Source organism: Hoplias malabaricus, chromosome 10, assembly GCF_029633855.1.
Source record: "Hoplias malabaricus isolate fHopMal1 chromosome 10, fHopMal1.hap1, whole genome shotgun sequence".
NCBI lineage: Eukaryota > Metazoa > Chordata > Actinopteri > Characiformes > Erythrinidae > Hoplias > Hoplias malabaricus.
Window position 1 is genome coordinate 6429154 of NC_089809.1, and position 20485 is coordinate 6449638.

The 20485-nt window shown below is 41.6% G+C and overlaps 1 protein-coding gene across 1 annotated transcript; it reads left to right on the forward strand.

Annotated features, from left to right (window-relative positions):
- The first annotated feature begins 14267 nt into the window (after positions 1–14267).
- cldc1 (C-type lectin domain containing 1) lies at positions 14268–20481 on the forward strand. The gene is made up of 6 exons (XM_066683485.1): positions 14268–14564; positions 15232–15333; positions 16119–16277; positions 18037–18188; positions 18543–18664; positions 19507–20481. The coding sequence occupies exons 1-6, from the start codon at positions 14468–14470 to the stop codon at positions 19667–19669; spliced, it is 795 nt and encodes a 264-aa protein (XP_066539582.1). The 5' UTR covers positions 14268–14467; the 3' UTR covers positions 19670–20481.
- Positions 20482–20485: the final 4 nt, after the last annotated feature.

Below are 20485 nucleotides of genomic sequence, written 5' to 3' on the forward strand. Positions count from 1 at the left end.
AAAAATAAAATTATTGGTGAGATATTTTCCCTGCTTCTCTTTCACAGTTTGTGTTTAAAAGCAGTTAATGGTCAAATGGAAATAATGTTCTCTCATTTCATGATATGATTTAGTGTCATATAGTGTTATCAGTAGAGATTAACCCATAAGAGCCCAGACCCAGTTCACCATAAAGCTAAATATAATATAAAACAGGCCAAAGAAACAACATAGAACTGTTTTTTACATTCCTCGCTGTATTTTGTAATTATCTTTCTGTTAAAATCCCAAATGTAACATAAACATCACAACAACTATTTTTTAAACTTGTATTTCCAATAGGGTACTTGGCCGCTACCTTATTGCTTTGTCCTGCATTACCCGCACAGCCCAGCAGGGTGCAGCAGGACACCGAGAAAACCCATGCGCAGATTTAGCAGACGGATTAAATATTCCTGGCATACCATTGGGGCTAAAACGTTTTAGACTCATTCTCTTAACACGTAGATACATTATGTATGCGACAATTTAAGTGCATTCACTTAAATTTGAATATATGGGTGTCCAGTCCAGGACAAATGTGGCAATATTCAAAAACAACAGCATTTTACTACATATAATTACACTATAAACACATTTAGAGTTAAGCCTGTGTTACTGTATGCCATGAGAGATTTAAAGGCTGCAATAAAATTAAATGAAAGAAAAGTGTGCAGTTTGGATGCTGTTAGCTGCAGTTCAACAGTCGACTGTAATGGGCTAATGTCTGAGAAAGGACAATCTATCACAACCATATTTAAAAATATGAACCAGACATGTTGCTTATACTCTCACCTATTCTTAATTTGATCAATTGTCTCACAAAACCTTATTTTATTTAGAGAGAGTTGAGCTTGGTAAAAATTATTTAAGTGCATATTTGTTTGCAGCAGATGGTCTGGTCATTTGCTTGCCCCCATTCTGCCTTTTACACAGAGGGTGGCTGTCTGCCACTAATGGAGGACACTGGTAGCTTCAGCAGAGCTGCAGAGCATGTCTGGCTTCAGTTCACATTTATGGATTGTTCACAAGAGCAGAATACGAAAATTCATTAAAACCATTAAAGAAAATTAAAGCAGTTAAAAATTTGTCTACTTAACCTGTTATTAACCTGTTATTAACTTTGATATCTCTTCGTAACACACTGGTGCTGTCCAATGAAAACACGTATCTCCCGAAAAAACTAATTTTACAGGAGAAAGGGGGAAAAAACGCTAACTTTCAATGGAATTTAATGTAAAAAGATTTTTATTCCAAGTATTTTGGAGCAATTATAATGGTCCATTTTTCATGTAAATTTTACACAATGTTCAAATGATGTAGTAAGTTAAAAATCAACAAAGATGGAGACACATATTTTTAATTGGATAGTGATGATATATTTGCCACTTAGAGCTCTGTAATACTGGATCATTTTCCTCAGTAAATAAATGACAATATATATTTTTCATCATATTTGTATAACTTAGACACTTTCAACTACTTTTGGATCATTCTGATAGTGTTTTAGTTAATATTTACGTATAAACATAGACAATTCTAAAGGGACCACATGGGTAAACTTAAGTGCCTCTGTATTTTGGATTAAACTAAAGAACTGAGGCTGGATTCAAAGGCAAGAATGAAATAATAATAATTATTCATTCATTCAGTCATTCATTGTCTCTACCCTTATCCAGTTCTGGGTCACGGTGGGTCCAGAGCCTACCTGGAATCATTGGGCACATGGCGAGAATACACCCTGGAGGGGGCGCCAGTCCTTCACAGGGCAACACACACTCACACCTTTGGACACTTTTGAGTAACCAATCCACCTACCAACGTTTGTTTTTGGACTGTGGGAGGAAACCGGAGCACCCGGAGGAAACCCACGCAGACACAGAGAGAACACACCACACTCCTCAAAGACAGTCACCTGGAGGAAACCCACGCAGACACAGGGAGAATACACCACACTCCTCACAGACAGTCACCCGGAGGAAACCCACGCAGATACAGAGAGAACACACCACACTCCTCAAAGACAGTCACCTGGAGGAAACCCACGCAGACACAGGGAGAATACACCACACTCCTCACAGACAGTCACCCGGAGGAAACCCACGCAGATACAGAGAGAACACACCACACTCCTCAAAGACAGTCACCTGGAGGAAACCCACGCAGACACAGGGAGAACACACCACACTCCTCACAGACAGTCACCCGGAGGAAACCCACGCAGATACAGAGAGAACACACCACACTCCTCAAAGACAGTCACCTGGAGGAAACCCACGCAGACACAGGGAGAACACACCACACTCCTCACAGACAGTCACCCGGAGCGGGAATCGAACCCTCAACCTCTAGGCCCCTGGAGCTGTGTGACTACGACACCTACCTGCTGCGCCACCGTGCCACCCCAATAATAATTATTATGATAAAATAAATAAATAAATAACACAAACACACACAGACGGCATATATTTGTACAGCATTATATATGTGTAAACAATGCAAGGCCAAAGACAAAACACAAGTTAACACTTTAGAATTAAAGCAGACAAAACAAAGAACTGGACAAAGACAATGAGACATAAACAGGAACAACATGCAGAAACCACATCTGAACCAAAGTTCAAAGCTGTACATGTGCAGGAAGTTTAACTATCTATAGATAGAAAGCTTTTGATGAATCGCAAGTAGCTCCCTATGCCCTATATGGTGCTTTTAATTGGTGAATTATTTGGTAAAATGAAATGAAATGATAGCTTTTTAATGTACAGTCAAGTGCAAAAGTTTGGTGACACTGCTCATATGACATGAAATAACACACAACTTCTAAAAGGACACAACTGAAACACCCAAGTACTGTTCATTTGTTTAATTTAACATATTGGAGAGAGGGGCGGCACGGTGGTGCAGCAGGAAGTGTCGCAGTCACACAGCTCCAGGGACCTCCAGGGTTACAGATAATGAATGAATGAATGAATATTGGAGAGATAAAAAGGAAATAAATCAATGTTTCGTGCTCAGAAATTATATCACATTTTATATAATAAGTTTAATTGTTTGTATATTCTGCCTCAAGAGGATGTTTTATATAAATTAAATGAAAGCAACATAACACTCATTTGCCCAGGAGCATCCAGACTGTACGTGTCTAGCTATGTTTCAATCCAGTGTTCCCACATTTTAGAATCCACAGTCATTATTCTAGCCTTCCAGTAGCTGAATGCTTTTCCATAAACCCACACACACCTCTGATTATTTCTCCCAATGGACTCAGCATCCGGCAGAGGGACATTGACCTTCCTGACCACAAGGATATTTACAGCAATGAGACGGTTTATGCTGAAGAGATGTTAACTAAAGTCCAGCACTACCGAGAGCTGGCGGTGGATGAGAAGACCATGGGGACCATGGGTGTACAGTCCAAAAGATGATATATTTGCTGCTGATATCATCTTAAATCTCTTCAATATATCTAACAGGTTGTTTTTAGAATGTTGCATAAAAGTTCACTTCAAAACATAATGCTTGATGTATCTACATAAAATCATTACAAAAACGGTTGAATAAACGGATTGAATAATTCTAGGATGTATTTACAACAAGCTCATAATGAGAAACATGAAATATATTGGCAACGTGTGAGATGATTTCCCTTGCTAGGAGACCAGGTTTTGCTGTGTAGAGAAGAGAGCAGATTTTCCGGTCAAGCCTTTGGTGCATCAAATGTCAAGGGTCCAGATGCTGCTCTTCCCACTCCGTCAGTGTCCTCAACCATAACAATACTGAAACACTTTTATTAATAGATACTGCCACAAAACCAAGGACTGTGAAAGGAATCAGATCTATTTCTACACGGCTGAAAACATTAGTCGCATGAGCCTATTACATGCAGCTTCTTGGTGTCAATCAGTCTGTGCCTAGGCTCATGTCTGAGGAGGATGATCAGTGGATTGCTATCACAAACATCTGATGTATGGATATAACGGGTAGGTGTCGCAGTCACACAGCCCCAGGGACCCGGAGGTTGTGGGTTTGAGTCCCGCTCCCGGTGACTGTCTGTGAGGAGTGTGGTGTGTTCTCCCTGTGTCTGCGTGGGTTTCCTCCGGGTGACTGTCTGTGAGGAGTGTGGTGTGTTTTCCCTGTGTCTGTGTGGGTTTCCTCCGGGTGACTGTCTGTGAGGAGTGTGGTGTGTTCTCCCTGTGTCTGCGTGGGTTTCCTACGGGTGACTGTCTGGGAGGAGTTGGTGTGTTCTCTCTGTGTCTGCGTGGGTTTCCTCTGGGTGACTGTCTGGGAGGAGTGTGGTGTGTTCTCCCTGTGTCTGCGTGGGTTTCCTCCGGGTGTTCCAGTTTCCTCCCACGGTCCAAAAACACACATTTTTTGGATTGGCAACTCATAAGTCCATAGGTGTGAGTGTATGAGTGATTGTGTGAGTGTGTGTCACCCTGTGAAGGATTGGTGCCCCCTCAGTGGTGTGTTCTCCCTGTGTCTGCGTGGGTTTCCTCCGGGTGACTGTCTGTGAGGAGTGTGGTGTGTTCTCCCTGTGTCTGCGTGGGTTTCCTCCGGGTGACTGTCTGTAATCTGTAAGGAGTTGGTGTGTTCTCCCTGTGTCTGCGTGGGTTTCCTCCGGGTGCTCGGGTTTCAAAAACACGTTAGTAGGTGGATTGGTGACTCAAAAGTATCCGTAGGTTTAATTGTGTGATTGAATGGGTGTGTGTGTGTGTCGCCCTGTGAAGGACTGGCGCCCCTTCCAGGGTGTGTTCCCACCTTGCGCCCAGTGATTCTAGTAGGCTCCGGACTCACCGTGACCCTGAACTGGATATGTGCTTACAGACAATGAATGAATAAAACCCACTTTACAGAAATGTTGGTATAAAATGCATTGACTGCAATGGAAACTAAGATCTGAGGTTGGGTCATTTTACTGCATATTTATTTAGTTGACAAAAGTACAAATTTAGTTTCTAAAAAGATGGAAGGACAGCAAAGTTTATAAAATATCAAGTTCCACGAAGTTTGAAACATTCCACTGAGCAGTTAAATTATGGAGGTATAAAACAAGCATCCACCGAAAGCTCATTCTTTGCAGCAAAGGGGGGGCTGTAGCTCAGACACAAATATTGATTGTGCATAAATCTGAGCCCTCAGAAGCCACTGCATGAAAAACTGTCATGCTACTGTGATAAATATAGCCATATGAGCATTGTCAAACTGAACATTAGAAAATTACTGTTAACTTTAATACTGTAGCTCAATAAAACAGTGATTATGTCTAAAAAACTTGGCAAAGGCTACTACAAGCATTCCAGAAGTCAGTATATATAAACATATTAGGTCAAATCTTATTGTATTAGAGATTCAGGTGCTGGCCAGCATCCAACAAACTGAAAAACTAATAATCTGTGTATCCATAAATTAATTTAACCATCCTTTAATAAAAGGAAAGAAAAACATGGGCGGCACGGTGGTGCAGCAGGTAGGTGTCGCAGTCAGACAGCTCCAGGGACCTGGAGGTTGTGGGTTCGATTCACGCTCCGAGTGCCTGTCTGTGAAGAGTGTGGTGTGTTCTCCCTGTGTCAGCGTGGGTTTCCTCCGGGTGACTGTCTGTGAGGAGTTGGTGTGTTCTCCCTGTGTCTGCGTGGGTTTCCTCCGGGTGACTGTCTGTGAGGAGTGTCGTGTGTTCTCCCTGTGTCTGCATGAGTTTCCTCCGGGTGACTGTCTGTGAGGAGTGTGGTGTGTTCTCTCTGTGTCTGTGTGGGTTTTCTCCGGGTGCTCCGGTTTCCTCCCACAGTCCAAAAACACACGTTGGTAGGTGGACTGGTGACTCAAAATTGTCCAAAGGTGTGAGTGAATGTGTGTGTGTTGCCCTGTGAAGGACTGGCGCCCCCTCCAGGGTGTATTCCCGCCTTGCGCCCAATGATTCCAGGTAGGCTCTGGACCCATTGCGACCCTGAACTGGATAAGAGCTTACAGATAATGGATGAATGAAAGAAAAACACACAATAGATGCAAACAGTACCTGTAAGTAATAGGAACTGGTATTCTCTAGTTTCTTGTTTGTTGGTGTTTCTTAAATATATTCTTTATGTGTAATGAATCTGGTCGAAATAATTGCAAATTAACAATTAAAAGAGCATAATTAAGCTGGAATAGATTGAGAAACACTGACCTAGAACCTTCTGTGTTAGATTGATCTGGTCTGTATCAATGTAGTCATTGGTATAGTGTATGATTCCATGCTCAGGTAGCAACAGTATTGTACCACAATAAAAGTTTTTGGGTATGATTCCAACAACTATGACCTGATTAAACTCGATAGGCACCTGGTAAATACTGTAAATCTGAACGCTCATTAAAAATGGCAGTCTTAATTACAGTGTGATATACCGGTCTGACAGCCTTAATACAAGGGCTGGGTGTTGTCTCACTGGTAACAAAGTGTTTGGAATGAAGATATTTCTGTTCTGCTCTGGTCGGAGTATTTTTGTTCCCATCTAAATACTCTTGGGACACATGGGGCCTACACACCATACATTCTAACAATAGAAGGAAGGATGACTACTTGAAGTTCAGTGACAACAGTAAAGTAAACTAAGACAACACCCACAAAATTCATCAATTTGTACTTGCTTTGTCTCTGTGTTATCTTAAATGCTTCAATGCTCTTCTCTTATAAACTATTTTTCTGTAGAATGATTCCTGTGGAAGGTTTATTCGTCTGAATTTACAGAAGATTAAAGCCCTGTTTCTGGGTTGTCTTTGGACCCCCGTGACCCTGAACTGGATACTCGGTTACAGACAATGAATAAATGAATGACTGAATAATTTCCTGACCTCTGTGGTATAAAATTGGTTGAGCGATATATGTTTATAATTTAATCATTTGTTTATTTATAGTTACTGTAAGATAAACATCTGATTGTAATATGTAAATCTGAAAAGCCAAAAAAAAAAAAAAAAAAGAATCCCTGGAAATTTCTCAAAAAACAAAAATGTGACTGTAGCACAAATAAGGGCCCCAAACGCTTAATTCATTCGTTCATTATCTGTAACCCTTATCCAGTTCAGGGTCGCGGTGGGTCCAGAGCCTACCTGGAATCATTGGGCGCAAGGCAGGAATACACCCTGGAGGGGGCGCCAGTCCTTCACAGGGCAACACACACACACACATTCACTCACACCTACGGACACTTTTGAGTCACCAATCCACCTACCAACGTGTGTTTTTGGACTGTGGGAGGAAACCAGAGCACCCGGAGGAAACCCACGCAGACACAGAGAGAACACACCAACTCATCACAGACAGTCACCCGGAGGAAACCCACACAGACACAGGGAGAACACACCACACTCCTCACAGACAGTCACCCGGAGGACACCCACGCAGAAACAGAGAGAACACCCGAACCTCCAGGTCCCTGGAGCTGTGTGAACACTTTGTAATCTTTATTCTCTTTCTAAATTTCTCATTGTCATTTATGTGTTGTCCTAAATGTACATTTCAGTACGTTTGCTTATGTTAAAGTCACCAAGCTGATCGTTCTTGACTGTCATGATGGTCAAACAAGTCTTGCATTCTTTGGTTACATAAGCTTTGAAATTAATTTCAGTGATATATTGTATTGCTTCACCCAGCCTTACCAAAATCAGTGGGCGCAAGGCAGGAACACACCCTGGACTGTGCCAATCCATCACAGGGTGTCACACACTCACATATTCATGGACACCTGTGGACAGATTTACTGGGACAGTCTATATACCAATGTGTGTTTTTGAATTGTGAGAGAAAACCTGAGCACCAGGAGGGAACCCACACAGACACAGGGTTAGGGTTAGGGTTAGTGACTCAACCAGACCCACAACCAGGCCAGAATCAAGACTTTGCTTTTTTGGCAGCAAAACACAATGGGTGGGCAAGCCTTTAGTCACATTAAGAAAGCTAGAACTGTGTTGTGGGTTTGATTTGAGCAGTGATGCCAGGTCAATTCAGGGACTGCATACTTCAAAGGATGCATTTATAGGTTGATTACATCATAGGAGTGTGATTATGCTGTAAAATACAAAAGATTGTTTGCCCAAGGGTTAACAGCCAGTTCCACTGATTTTTAAAATGTTCTAGGCTGCAGATAATTACTGAGGAATAGTGTTTGTTTTGTATGAACTGTCCTGTGTTGGTTTACTACTCTCGATTTGTCTTGTAGGTTGCACTGATGGATGCTGTTGGATTCCTGGCCAAAGACAATAGAGATATAGATGATTTAACCCGGGCGGCACGGTGGAGCAGCAGGTAGTGTCGCAGTCTCACAGCTGCAGGGGCCTAGAGGGTGTGGGTTCGATTCCCGCTCCGGGTGATTGTCTGTAAGGAGTGTGGTGTGTTTTCTCTGTGTCTGCGTGGGTTTCCTCCGGGTGACTGTCTGTGAGGAGTGTGGTGTGTTCTCCCCGTGTCTGCGTGGGTTTCCTCCGGGTGACTGTCTGTGAGGAGTGTGGTGTGTTCTCCCTGTGTCTGCGTGGGTTTCCTCCGGGTGACTGTCTGTGAGGAGTGTGGTGTGTTCTCCCTGTGTCTGCGTGGGTTTCCTCCGGGTGACTGTCTGTGAGGAGTGTGGTGTGTTCTCCCTGTGTCGAATCGAACCCACACCCTCCAGGCCCCTGGAGCTGTTAGACTGCGACACTACCTGCTGCTCCACCGTGCCCGGGTTAAATCATCCTCCGGGTGACTGTCTGTGAGGAGTCTGGTGTGTTCTCCCTGTGTCTGCGTGGGTTTCCTCCGGGTGACTGTCTGTGAGGAGTGTGGTGTGTTCTCTCTGTGTCTGCGTGGGTTTCCTCCGGGTGACTGTATCTGAGGAGTGTGGTGTGTTCTCCCTGTGTCTGTGTGGGTTTCCTCCGGGTGACTGTCTGTGAGGAGTGTGGTGTGTTCTCCCCGTGTCAGTGTGGGTTTCCTCCAGGTGACTGTGAGGAGTGTGGTGTGTTCTCCCTGTGTCTGCGTGGGTTTCCTCCGGGTGCTCCGGTTTCCTCCCACAGTCCAAAAACACACGGTGGTAGGTGGACTGGCGACTCAAAAGTGTCCGTAGGAGTGAGTGTGTGAGTGAATGTGTGTGTGTCTGTGTTGCCCTGTGAAGGACTGGCGCCCCCTCCAGGGTGTATTCTTGCCTTGCGCCCAATGAGTCCAGGTAGGCCCTGGAACCACCACGACCCTGAACTGGATAAGGGTTACAGATAATGAATGAATGAATGATTTACCCCATAAGAGGTGGCAGAGATCACTAAAGCTTAGGTAAATCAGTGACCTAATTTCTAATATTCTTTTTCTTTGTACATTCAAATCCAGCTGGTTCATGGATACACTAGGACTTACAACTGGACTAAGCTCTGAAATTAAAGTTTTATTTTTGTTTATAGATGACATCCAAAGACCTGTCAGTCCAAACATCAGCTCAGTTTGAGAAGATGCGCCAGTTCCAGAGAAAGAAAGAAGAAGTAATGGACCAGGTGGCAATTGAGGAGGAGAACACTGTCAAAGCCACGTGGAAGAAATCAGTGGGAAATTCATGGCTGGAAAAGAAAAGGAGTGTATTCTTAAGTCTGCTCTGAATATTCCTCAATCTGTTCAGTTTTTACAGGTAACTGCTGTAAAATATTTTTTTAGGCTGTGTCTCCTCAGCAACCAAAGATAAGTTCAAACTATATCATTCATTCTCTATTATCTGCTTTTTCAGTGGTGGCTTCAGTAATAAATATTATTTGTGAATATTTTCAAGAAATTTCAGAGGCTCTACTATGGATTCTGATTCACAGGCACAGATCAAATGTGACGGGTCTACACATGATTCCTGACTCTTTCTTTCACTGCCCTTATGAAACTCACTTGCGGTTCTTTGTACGGAAGGAGATGATGAGAACTATGAAGCCAGGTATTAAATGCTTAAGCTGGTAAGACATTTAAAAATATCAGTCACAATTCATTGAATCACTTGGTGCAGTGTTTACTCATAATTACTTAACATAAGTGGGTGGCACAGTGGGGCAAGTGTTGCCATCACACAGCTCCAGGGTTCTAGTGAGTTCAATCCCTGGCCTTGGTCACTGTCTGTGAGGAATTTGCTGTGTTCTCCCTGTGTCTGGGTGGGTTTCCTCCAGGTGCTTGAGTTTGCTCCCACAGTCCAAACACACAGATTGGTAGGTGGCTATTTGAAAGTGTACGAATGTGTGGGTGTGTGATGCCTTGTGATGGACCATGACTCAAAATCAAATTAACATAAACCAAATGAAGTACTATCAGAGAATGAACGAATAAAAACAATTAATTGTTTATTTCCGATGTTATAACACACTGAAATACTAAAGGACACATGCTACAGCTGTTTACCCCTACATACAGTTACACTACACAGTCTGAGTTTCTTCCTCTGTTACTTTCTGCTGTGAGCTCTATGTCCCGTGCATATTTTATCCTATGAATACTGTGAAACAAAATTTAATGACCAGAAAAGGGTATATGTTTGAATGCTACTATAGTTAGGCTAACAATCTACTATTATTAGCTAATAGTGAGCTAATGCTTGAGACACCCAACATGACATTTTCAATTATTTTACTTTTTTTTTTTTTTTAAATAACTGACCTGTGATAGAAAACATGTTAGAAGGTAAACAACAAGGCTGTAAGTTATACTGTGACCTATCTCCGCGTAGGTTTGCCTAAATCTTATCTCTGTTCTTAGAGGCATTAAACATTTTAAACACCTGGTTCCTAATACCTCCATCGTATGCATGTGTACATTTCTACGATGGAGAATTTAGCATCAAACCACTTGGAATTACTTTATTTATGAAAAATAAGAAGCAGAAACAGAAGAACAATTGTCCTTGTCCCAATAATCAACATTTTTGAGATCTGAGGTGAATTTACTCTAACAGCCCCTTAGTAGCATCATGCTAATGATTTTTCGCTTATCTCTGCCCTCTAGCCAGGCACTCTGCTCAATTAATCTCAAGGTTTATTGGCTTCCAAGGCTTCTTATCCTTCTTTGTGTTTCAGTTTCAGAGAATCTAAGCATAAAGGACCCTGCAGACTCATATCTTAATGTATGTATGGAGAGGAACTCCAAATATTTCAAGAACTACAATCCTGGTGTCATCTCCCTGGAGGCCTACAATCATGGACAGCACTACAGAGAGATATAATAGGAAAGTTGTTAGAATGGAGCAAAGGCATTAGGGTGATTTTGGAAGAACAGAAATCAAATGGGGTCCATCTCCAGCTTCTAAATTGCAAAGGATATACCTTCAGATTAGGTGAAGGAGAGTTTCCTGTCATTGTGAAAAGAACACCTAGTAAGATAGGGCTATACCTGACCTGTAAGAGAAACCTAATCTCCATCTACACAGGGAGAACACACCACACTCCTCACAGACAGTCACCCAGAGGAAACCCACGCAGACACAGGGAGAACACACCACAGTCCTCACAGACAGTCACCCAGAGGAAACCCACGCAGACACAGGGAGAACACACCACACTCCACACAGACAGTCACCCGGAGGAAACCCACGCAGACACAGGGAGAACACACCACACTCCTCACAGACAGTCACCCGGAGGAAACCCACGCAGACACAGGGAGAACACACCACACTCCACACAGACAGTCACCCGGAGGAAACCCACGCAGACACAGGGAGAACACACCACACTCCTCAAAGACAGTCACCCGGAGGAAACCCACGCAGACACAGGGAGAACACACCACACTCCACACAGACAGTCACCCGGAGGAAACCCACGCAGACACAGGGAGAACACACCACACTCCTCACAGACAGTCACCTGGAGGAAACCCACCCACCATCCTAATCTCAGTTTTTCTCTACATGACCTACTCATCTGTCCACCCCTTTGACTCATGTTTGAGTTGTTCTCCACTAAGGCATTTTCTTGGTTATCTATTAACAAATTCAAAATCTAACATATTCTTATTATTACAAGCATTACATACTATTTACCAATTTACATATGACCTTTGAAGAAAACACCGATCCATGCCTCATAGTAGAATTACTTTAAAAAGTGACAGTTTGTGATCAGCTTTGGCATGCAGTCATATAAGGTATTCACGTTGCCATAGTGATAACATTACAAGAATAGACTGGACTTCAGGGAACCAGAATCAGTCATTCTTACACTGATACACAACCATAGCTGATAGGAACGAAATGTGCTTAGAGTCAGCTGTTTCCATCGCAAAAAAATAAAAAACCCTGAAAAACGTGAAAATCCAAAAAGTACATGAAGGTTTTGGACCATGAAAAGGATCTGAGATTAGAATGTTTGCTAGAAAATCCTTTGAGACAAAGCTCACTGTTTTAAAGCTCTTATAATTAACAATGTTAAATGATGTTTCTTCTGAAATAAATTGTGTTATTTGGTGTTTTCATTTCCCTTTGCTGCTTTAATAGCATCTACACTTCTGAGAAGATGATATATATATATAACTGGGAAGCTAATTATGTAGTGTGATGTGTATTTGGAATGAGTTTTAAATGTAGCAGCAATTCTTTTATTAATTATTTTTTTGTCCTTGGAAGAGAACTGCTGTTATCAGCTCTGTTTGGAACGTTTGCGTTTGGTAGAGGCCAAAGAAAAAAAAAAAGTGAAAGTCAGGGTTTTGCCACATAGCCTCAGAAACACGTAGAGTCATGTTTGGCAAGAACCAGCTTGATCCGGAGCACTTTCGAAACTTTCTTCGTCAGCAGAGTCATGATTGGACCTTGACTTAGTATTTCTACAGAGTGTTATGTAAAAAAAGATTTTCTTCTCACTCCCTTTTTATCTCCCCCTTTCTATTTCTCCCCATTCACTCTATACATCTTTCTCTTACACATACCCCCCCACCCTTATCCCATTCCACTCCGTTTTCTTTCCTCTTATATCATTCTCTAACTCTTCTCCTCTCCTTGCTCTCTATCTCACCCCCCCCCCCCCCCTCTCTCTCTCTCTGACAGAGTTCATGAGATCATAGTCCACGTCTCTGCCTCAAAATGGTGTTCTTGTTTGTCTTGTATCCCGTGTGTGGGCCGTCACACTGATCTCACTGTTTTGGTTAAATTGTCCACTGACCACAGTCAAAGGACAGGTCACACTGTGTTGGTAAAAACAGTATAATTCAGTGTGTTCTTATGGATCTAATAGGTGTACTTTACAGTGTAGTATTCCTTTAAAATCTGTAAAAGAGTTAGAGAATTTCTACACATCTACACTACTGGACAGTGCCTGCATATATGTATTTCTCAATGTAAACCTGATGGAGATTTGGGTGCCACGGTGGCACTGCAAGTGGTGTCACATCCACACTGCTCAAGGGGGAGGTTCTGGGTTCAAGCCCTCATCAGGTCGCTGTGAAAAAGTGTCCATCTCTGTGACTGTGTGGGTGATTGGGTGCAAGAAAGAGATGCTAACAAATCAGGCAGAGATATAGGTTAACAATTCTTTTTTCATTCATTCATTCATTCATTTTCTGTAACCGTTATACAGTTCAGGGTCGCGGTGGGTCCAGAGACTACCTGGAATCATTGGGCGCAAGGCGGGAATACACCCTGGAGGGGGCGCCAGTCCTTCACAGGGCAACACACACACTCACACCTACGGACACCTGAGTCGCCAGTCCACCTACCAATGTGTGTTTTTGGACCGTGGGAGGAAACCGGAGCACCCAGAGGAAACCCACGCGGACACAAGGAGAACACACCACACTCCTCGCAGACAGAACACAGCTACCCCATGTTCAAACCATGTGGGCCTCATTACCAACTTTAAACTGAACTTTGGAGGTGTGAAAGAGCATCCCCTCAGAAAACAAGCATCAGAACTCTTTTAAAAAATACTGAAAAATAGAATGATATATTTACCTATTGAGGACTTATTCTGCTAAAAATAAATTCTTTGCCATTTTCCTCATAAATAATTTAACTTATTTTGCTGAACAGATTGTATTTTTTCCTAAAATGAATGAGTCACAAGTTCATCGCAGTTCAAAATGTTCTGAACCAGTGTGTTTATAAAACTTGTGAATTTTCCCTCTTTCGTAATATTTTTATTATTGCTCAATCCTGCTTTCTCCGCTCGCGCGGTTTCCCGCCAATTCCTCCTTCAGAAGCCGGCCCCCAACCACTTCACCACACACTCTCCCACCTTTCCCATCTTCCTCTTTTTCGCTCTCTCCCCTCGTTTCCCTCTCTCTCTCTCGCTGTGTGGGTGTGTCTCTTTCCAAAATAAATAGCTGCTGTGTAGAAGATATAGTAGAAAACTAACAGTAAACAAAGGCAGGAAAGAAGGGACAAAAAGAAGTGGACAGAGTCGGCAGGAAAGGCGGGGAGAGTGGGTCTGATATAGAGCCGATATAAAGCGTCCAAGTGAAGGAGAAAGACGCCGTGCTTGAGCTGAAAGACTTGAGTTTTTCAAAATGCAGGATACAGAGAACTACACCAGTTTACAAGAGTTCACAGAAGAGGTCTCTACCAGAGGAAACAAACCCATCCTCTACCCTCAGAGCGCACAAGGTAACCGTTTACAGGGAGTTGGGGTGGAAGGATACTCGAAGTAGTGATACGTCTCTTTCACCAACGGAAAATAGCCCACTACGCTAATGAAAGTGATTATTGGTCTGGTTTAAAACTATTTTTTCTACAATATGCAACTCATATAAGGTACACATTGAAACTGCTTCATAGTCTTTAAATGGAGCAATTTATGCTTCATTTTGTGGATCCTCCACGTGGACATTTTTATTTATTTATTTATTTAGATCATTAATACATTCAGGTTAGCAGATATTATCAATAAAATGCCAGATATATAACTTGAAGAAATTGTATTTGAGAGAAATGATTATTGCTGATTTAAGGTTCATATACAGTTCTGAATGCTGGTTTAAATGCAGTGACACTGGTCAAATTTTTGAGAAACTATTCCTAATTCAACCAACGTTTAGGACTGAACTTTTAGGGTGTTTTTATTAAAACATCTTTAACAGAATGGAAGCTGTAATAAAGACAAAGACTGAAGACAGATATAGTGAATTATACGTTATATTTAGTGTTTGGGGTAATTCACTGTTAAACAGCCTATATATTTTCTGCATTGTTTGTGGTGCTGAAATATAAATTTTTTATAACTAATTGCTGTTTTTACTGTAAATGAAATAAATATTTTCCGGTGTCTTGACAGGTGTAGCTAAAGGAATGGGGTGTCTGAAGGGACAGACGACTGTTGTCCTTTTCGTTGCTCTGCTGGCCTCCGTGTGTGCAAACATAGTTCTCGGTGTCCTGTGTAAGTAAACACATTTCTGCACGTAGACCCCATTAGGCATCTTCCTCTGTGGGTGTCTGTTTGTACTTGTGTGCCCGCCCATGAGTGTGTTTCTGTTTTTCTTCTGCTTCCAGCCCGGAAAGATTCATTTCAAAACAATAACTATGATTACATGCAATGGTTTTCACCCATTCAAAAAAAATGAATGCCATGGAAATGTATATTTAAATCTCTGTTGATATTCGCGTGACAAAGATCCCGTTCCATTAGTAAATGTTAAAGTGTGTAGTTATGTTACGATAAGAAAGAGAAGCAATTTTATCTGAATCCCCAGTTGCTCCCTATTTCCTTCTGCCAACTCCTCTGTAGTGCACTTCACAGGCCTATGATTTCTACACCTACACAGTGCTCAAATGTTTGGTGAAGAATTTTGCAGCTCATGGTAAAAATAAATGGCTTCATATTAGATGCATACAGCACTAATAACGTATGAATTTTATTATTTCATTATTTACATAGAGCCCTACGTAGGGAGAAGGGAGCCATTTGGAATAAAGCTGGGCTGTGTTTTAAGTTTGAAGCATTCATTTTGTTTCCTCTGAAGTCCAGTTCCTCCATTTTGAATTACACCGATTTTGTGCACTGTATTTACTGCTATTAGTAAGTTTATTAATTAGTAATTTGCAGTTGATGATGTTAAAATAATATGAAAGCACTTCCACTTTTGGTTTTATAGATGACTTATTGCATGTATAACCTATAACCTCTCTATAGTAAATCACCTTTCTGTTATACGTTGTCTGCAGTGACGAACAGCAGATCCAGTGGGTCCACCATTACGGAGAACACAGGTGGCTCTGAGTCAGATGTGGCCTCTCTCTCTTTGAAAGTGACTGCCCTCCAGGACCGTTTCTCTCGTCTTTGCTCAGAGTACACCACCTTGGGAAAGAACTGCTCAGCAACAGGTGACAACCTTAATTAGAAAAGAGAGCTGACACCATTTGGTTGTAGATGTGTAAAAACGGACTGCCTGCAGGTCTCAGAGGGGTCTTAATTTGTCTGAAATTGCATTTTACAAATTAAAAGCCTTAGAGGCACACTCCGGCCAAATTGAAAAATGTAACCATCAATGCATCTGCTGTAAACATCCTTGCTCACAGACTACAGTCGTACTGCAGTCGTCTAGAGAGAGAGTTTCCAGTTCAAAACTAGAGAAGCCCTCTGCTTATGATTCAGATTTAAGGAATTGGTGAGGCAAAGTTTTTTTAGGGGAGATTTTTGTATTCTTATATTGTTTTTGCTGGTGAAGACAGATGGAAAAGAGAAAGCTAGTATTAAGAACCCACATATGTAATTTCAGTAGCTAGAATAACAGTCCTCAAATCATCACAGGGTCTTAACATCCATTCATTCATTCATTGTCTGTAACATTTATCCAGTTCAGGGTTGCGGTGGGTCCGGTGCCTACCTGGAATCACTGGGCGCAAGGCAGGAACACACCCTGGAGGGGGCCGCAGTCCTGCCCAGGGCAACACACACACTCACACATTCACTCACACCTACGGACACTTTTGAGTCACCAGTTCACCTACCAGCGTGTGTTTTTGAACCGTGGGAGGACACCGGAGCACCCGTAGGAAACCCACGCAGACACAGGGAGAACACACCACACTCCTCACAGACAGTCACCTGGAGGAAACCTACGCAGACACAGGGAGAACACACCACACTCCTCACAGACAGTCACCCGGAGGAAACCCACGCAGACACAGGGAGAACACACCACACTCCTCACAGACAGTCACTCGGAGGAAACATTCAAAATAATAAAAAGAGTTGAATACACAAACATTGGGAAAGACTCGTCAAAGGTGGCAATTTCCAATTTAAGTTCTTACTTTTACAGTACATTTATTCATTAATTTGTTCATTCGGTTTCAGAAACTGCTTCTGGAATAATGCGATGCAAGGGCATCACACAGTCACATACACACTCACACATTCACAACTACGGACACTTTTGAATAGCCAATCAACCTACCAAAATGTGTGAGGAAACTGGATCACCTAGAGGAAACCCACACAGACACAGGGAGAACACACTAAACTTCTCACAGACAGTGACTTGAGTGATGGGGTTTGAAGCCACAACCCCAGATGTAGTTATGTAGTTTTACTGTAGCTATTTTACACGGTGTCAAACTGAAGCAAAGAAACCAGCCTATGTTTGTCTAACATCTGAAACATTTTGTATTTCAAGCGATGTAAAAGCAATGTATTTTGTGACATCACTGTGATAAAAGGCGGTTCTTTGTCCTTTTTTTTTTCATTTTGTTGAGCATATTTATTTAGTGCTTTTTTGATTTGAGATTGGATCAGCTGGTATGTCCTGTGCTGAAGTCTGTTCCAATGGGAGCACAGTTGCCGGATGCTTGCATCACTAAGCATTTGAAAGGGTGCTGTGTTGCAGATTCCACCATTATCCGTCCCAGAGAGAGCTACACCCATTTTTTAAATGACATTCCCTTCTTCCTTGGGTATGTTACTGTAAGTGTATGGATATGTGAGGAGCCCCAATTATCCAGAAGCAGTATCCAGAGCAAAATTGTCCTGCTGTGAGAATATTGACCTGAATAAAGACAGGATTGCATCATGACTGCGTTGTTAGCTTCGTTTTGTTAATCCCTGTGTTCTTTTTGTCTCTCTCTCTTCTCCCTGCCCAAGTGAGGACGTGCCGACCGTGTCCTGAGGGCTGGACACATCTGGACAGGAAGTGCTATTTCTTTAGTGAAGATAAACTGGACTGGAAAAACAGTAAAGAAAGCTGTGTATCTATGGGCAGCTATTTAACGATCCTGCACAGCCACAAGCAACATGTACGTTTGAGTTTGCAATCAGTTCTAATGTGAATACATATTTCTGTTTTAGATCAGAACATATATAATATTTTAAGGATGACTCACCTAAGTCTATTAGTATTTTGGAAACAACTAAATATTTATTTTGTTATTAAATATATTTTTATAATATTTTTTAAATATATATATATTATATTTAATATATAGACAATGTTAAGTTGTCTACCAAGAGATTTAATCAGTTGCTCAGTGTTATAAAGGTTTACTCACTAATGTTAGAACCATGTACAGCTGCACTGAAATTGAACATTTTCACTGAAAGTTTGATATGTAAGTTGAAGTATGTTTATTAATTTTGAATTTTGAATTTAGGATGAGCTGGATAAAATAGCCCGCAGTACTGGTGGGGCTGACTACCATTTCTGGATCGGCCTCTCGGACTCTGAAGAAGAAGGAGTGTGGAAATGGGTGGACAACACATTGGTCAACCAAACGTAAGAATAGATATTATATATCATTTATTCATTCATTCATTCATTATCTGTAACCCTTATCCAGTTCAGGGTCACGGTGGGTCCAGAGCCTACCTGGAATCATTGGCCGCAAGGTGGGAATACACCCTGGAGGGGGCGCCAGTCCTTCACAGGGCAACACACACACACATTCACACACTCAGTCACTCAAACCTACGGACACTTTTGAGTCGCCAATCCACCTACCAACGAGCATGGGAGGAAACCGGAGCACCCGAAGGAAACCCACGCAGACACAGGGAGAACACACCACACTCCTCACAGACAGTCACCCGGAGGAAACCCATGCAGACACAGGGAGAACACACCAACTCCTCACAGACAGTCAACCGGAGCGGGAAACGAAACCCACAACCTCCAGGCCCCTGGAGCTGTGTGACTGCGACATTAACCTGCTGCACCACCGTGCCACCCATATATCATTTAACACATTATAAATAGAAACTATATTATCTTTGGCTAAGTCACAATTTGTAAGCAAATTAACAGCAGTCTGAGGTTTGAGGTCTATTCCACATGAAAACCTAACAAGTTGGTGGAGTGAACTTTGTTATTAGATGTTTATTATTTGAATTTAAAACAGGAAACATAACAAAACAGCTTACAATGCGTGATGAAAAGGTTTGCTATTTTAAAATTTAACGAACCCATATATAAAGTTGCTTAAATCTATGTGCTTTATTTCTGTTTAATGGGATCCTACATCGTGTAGAAGGGAAGCTAAAAAATGCCATTAGTTTTTGTGCTTTTGTGCAGTTGTTCCCATTTTCACATTATATTTGTTGGATTGTCTCCTCCTTTAGGTACTGGAATGAATGGCACAAAGAACCCAATAACCAAGAGTCTGGAGGGAGTCATGGTGAAGACTGTGCTGTGCTGGATTCTCGCTCAAAATCCTGGTTTGATGTTCCATGTGACTTCCTCTACAAACGCATTTGTGAGATGGATGCCATTAGCGTGAACTGAATCACTGGGCTTTTATATACGTGGAAACGTGAGGGATGAACATTATGTGTTTACAGTGCTAAATGAAAAACAAAATGTTTACGAAAATAATCAGTTTTTCCAAAATCCAGTACATTCAGTTAATAATAAATAATATGCTAATGTTTTATATTGGAAGAGGAGGGGAGATTATTCTGATTCCACGCTCAAATTAAAGCACTGTTACTGTCTCTCCAAAAAACTATGTGAGCAGATGTATAAAAGTGTTAGGTCAAAAATATACTTAACAAACAAACCAAGAAAGTATTCATTTCAAATGCGTCCTATTTGTTCTCAGTATTTTTCACTGTTTAATGACATTACATTTAATGAGAAACTGCGACTATAAACCAGAGCATTGAGCTGCCTTTTAAACTGATGACTTTTCCATTTAAAACTGTTTAAACCACGTGGTATTCATGTTGAACTGCTTAGAAAAGACATGCTGAAATGCAACAATCCAAACTGAAACCACTGTGAAAAAAAAAAACACTGTGTTTTGACGACTGACTTTTGTACATTTTGAATGTTTTGGTTTGTAACTTTTTTCACTGTTTTTATTTTCCACAAATATATAAATTGGAAGATCTCCAGGGCTGGGCTGAGTTTTATTTGGCTCCTCTGTAGATTTACCCCGTGTATGGACTGCGATTTAGCAAAACCTGAGATTTTGGACCAAGTGTTTTTTGCTCAAAATCCAGAATCTCAAGCTGAACATTTAGATTTTGTCACAAGAAAAATGAAGCAAATATTTTGTTTTGATGTTGAATTTATTGTTTATAAATAAAATTTTTCATA

Excerpts from the sequence above, each read along its gene's own strand:
- cldc1 (XM_066683485.1), top strand. The coding sequence starts at position 14,468 with ATGCAGGATACAGAGAACTACACCAGTTTACAAGAGTTCACAGAAGAG. Across the intron at positions 14,565-15,231 it reads CTACCCTCAGAGCGCACAAG|GTGTAGCTAAAGGAATGGGG; the intron begins GTAACCGTTTAC and ends GTGTCTTGACAG. Across the intron at positions 16,278-18,036 it reads AAAGAACTGCTCAGCAACAG|TGAGGACGTGCCGACCGTGT; the intron begins GTGACAACCTTA and ends TCCCTGCCCAAG.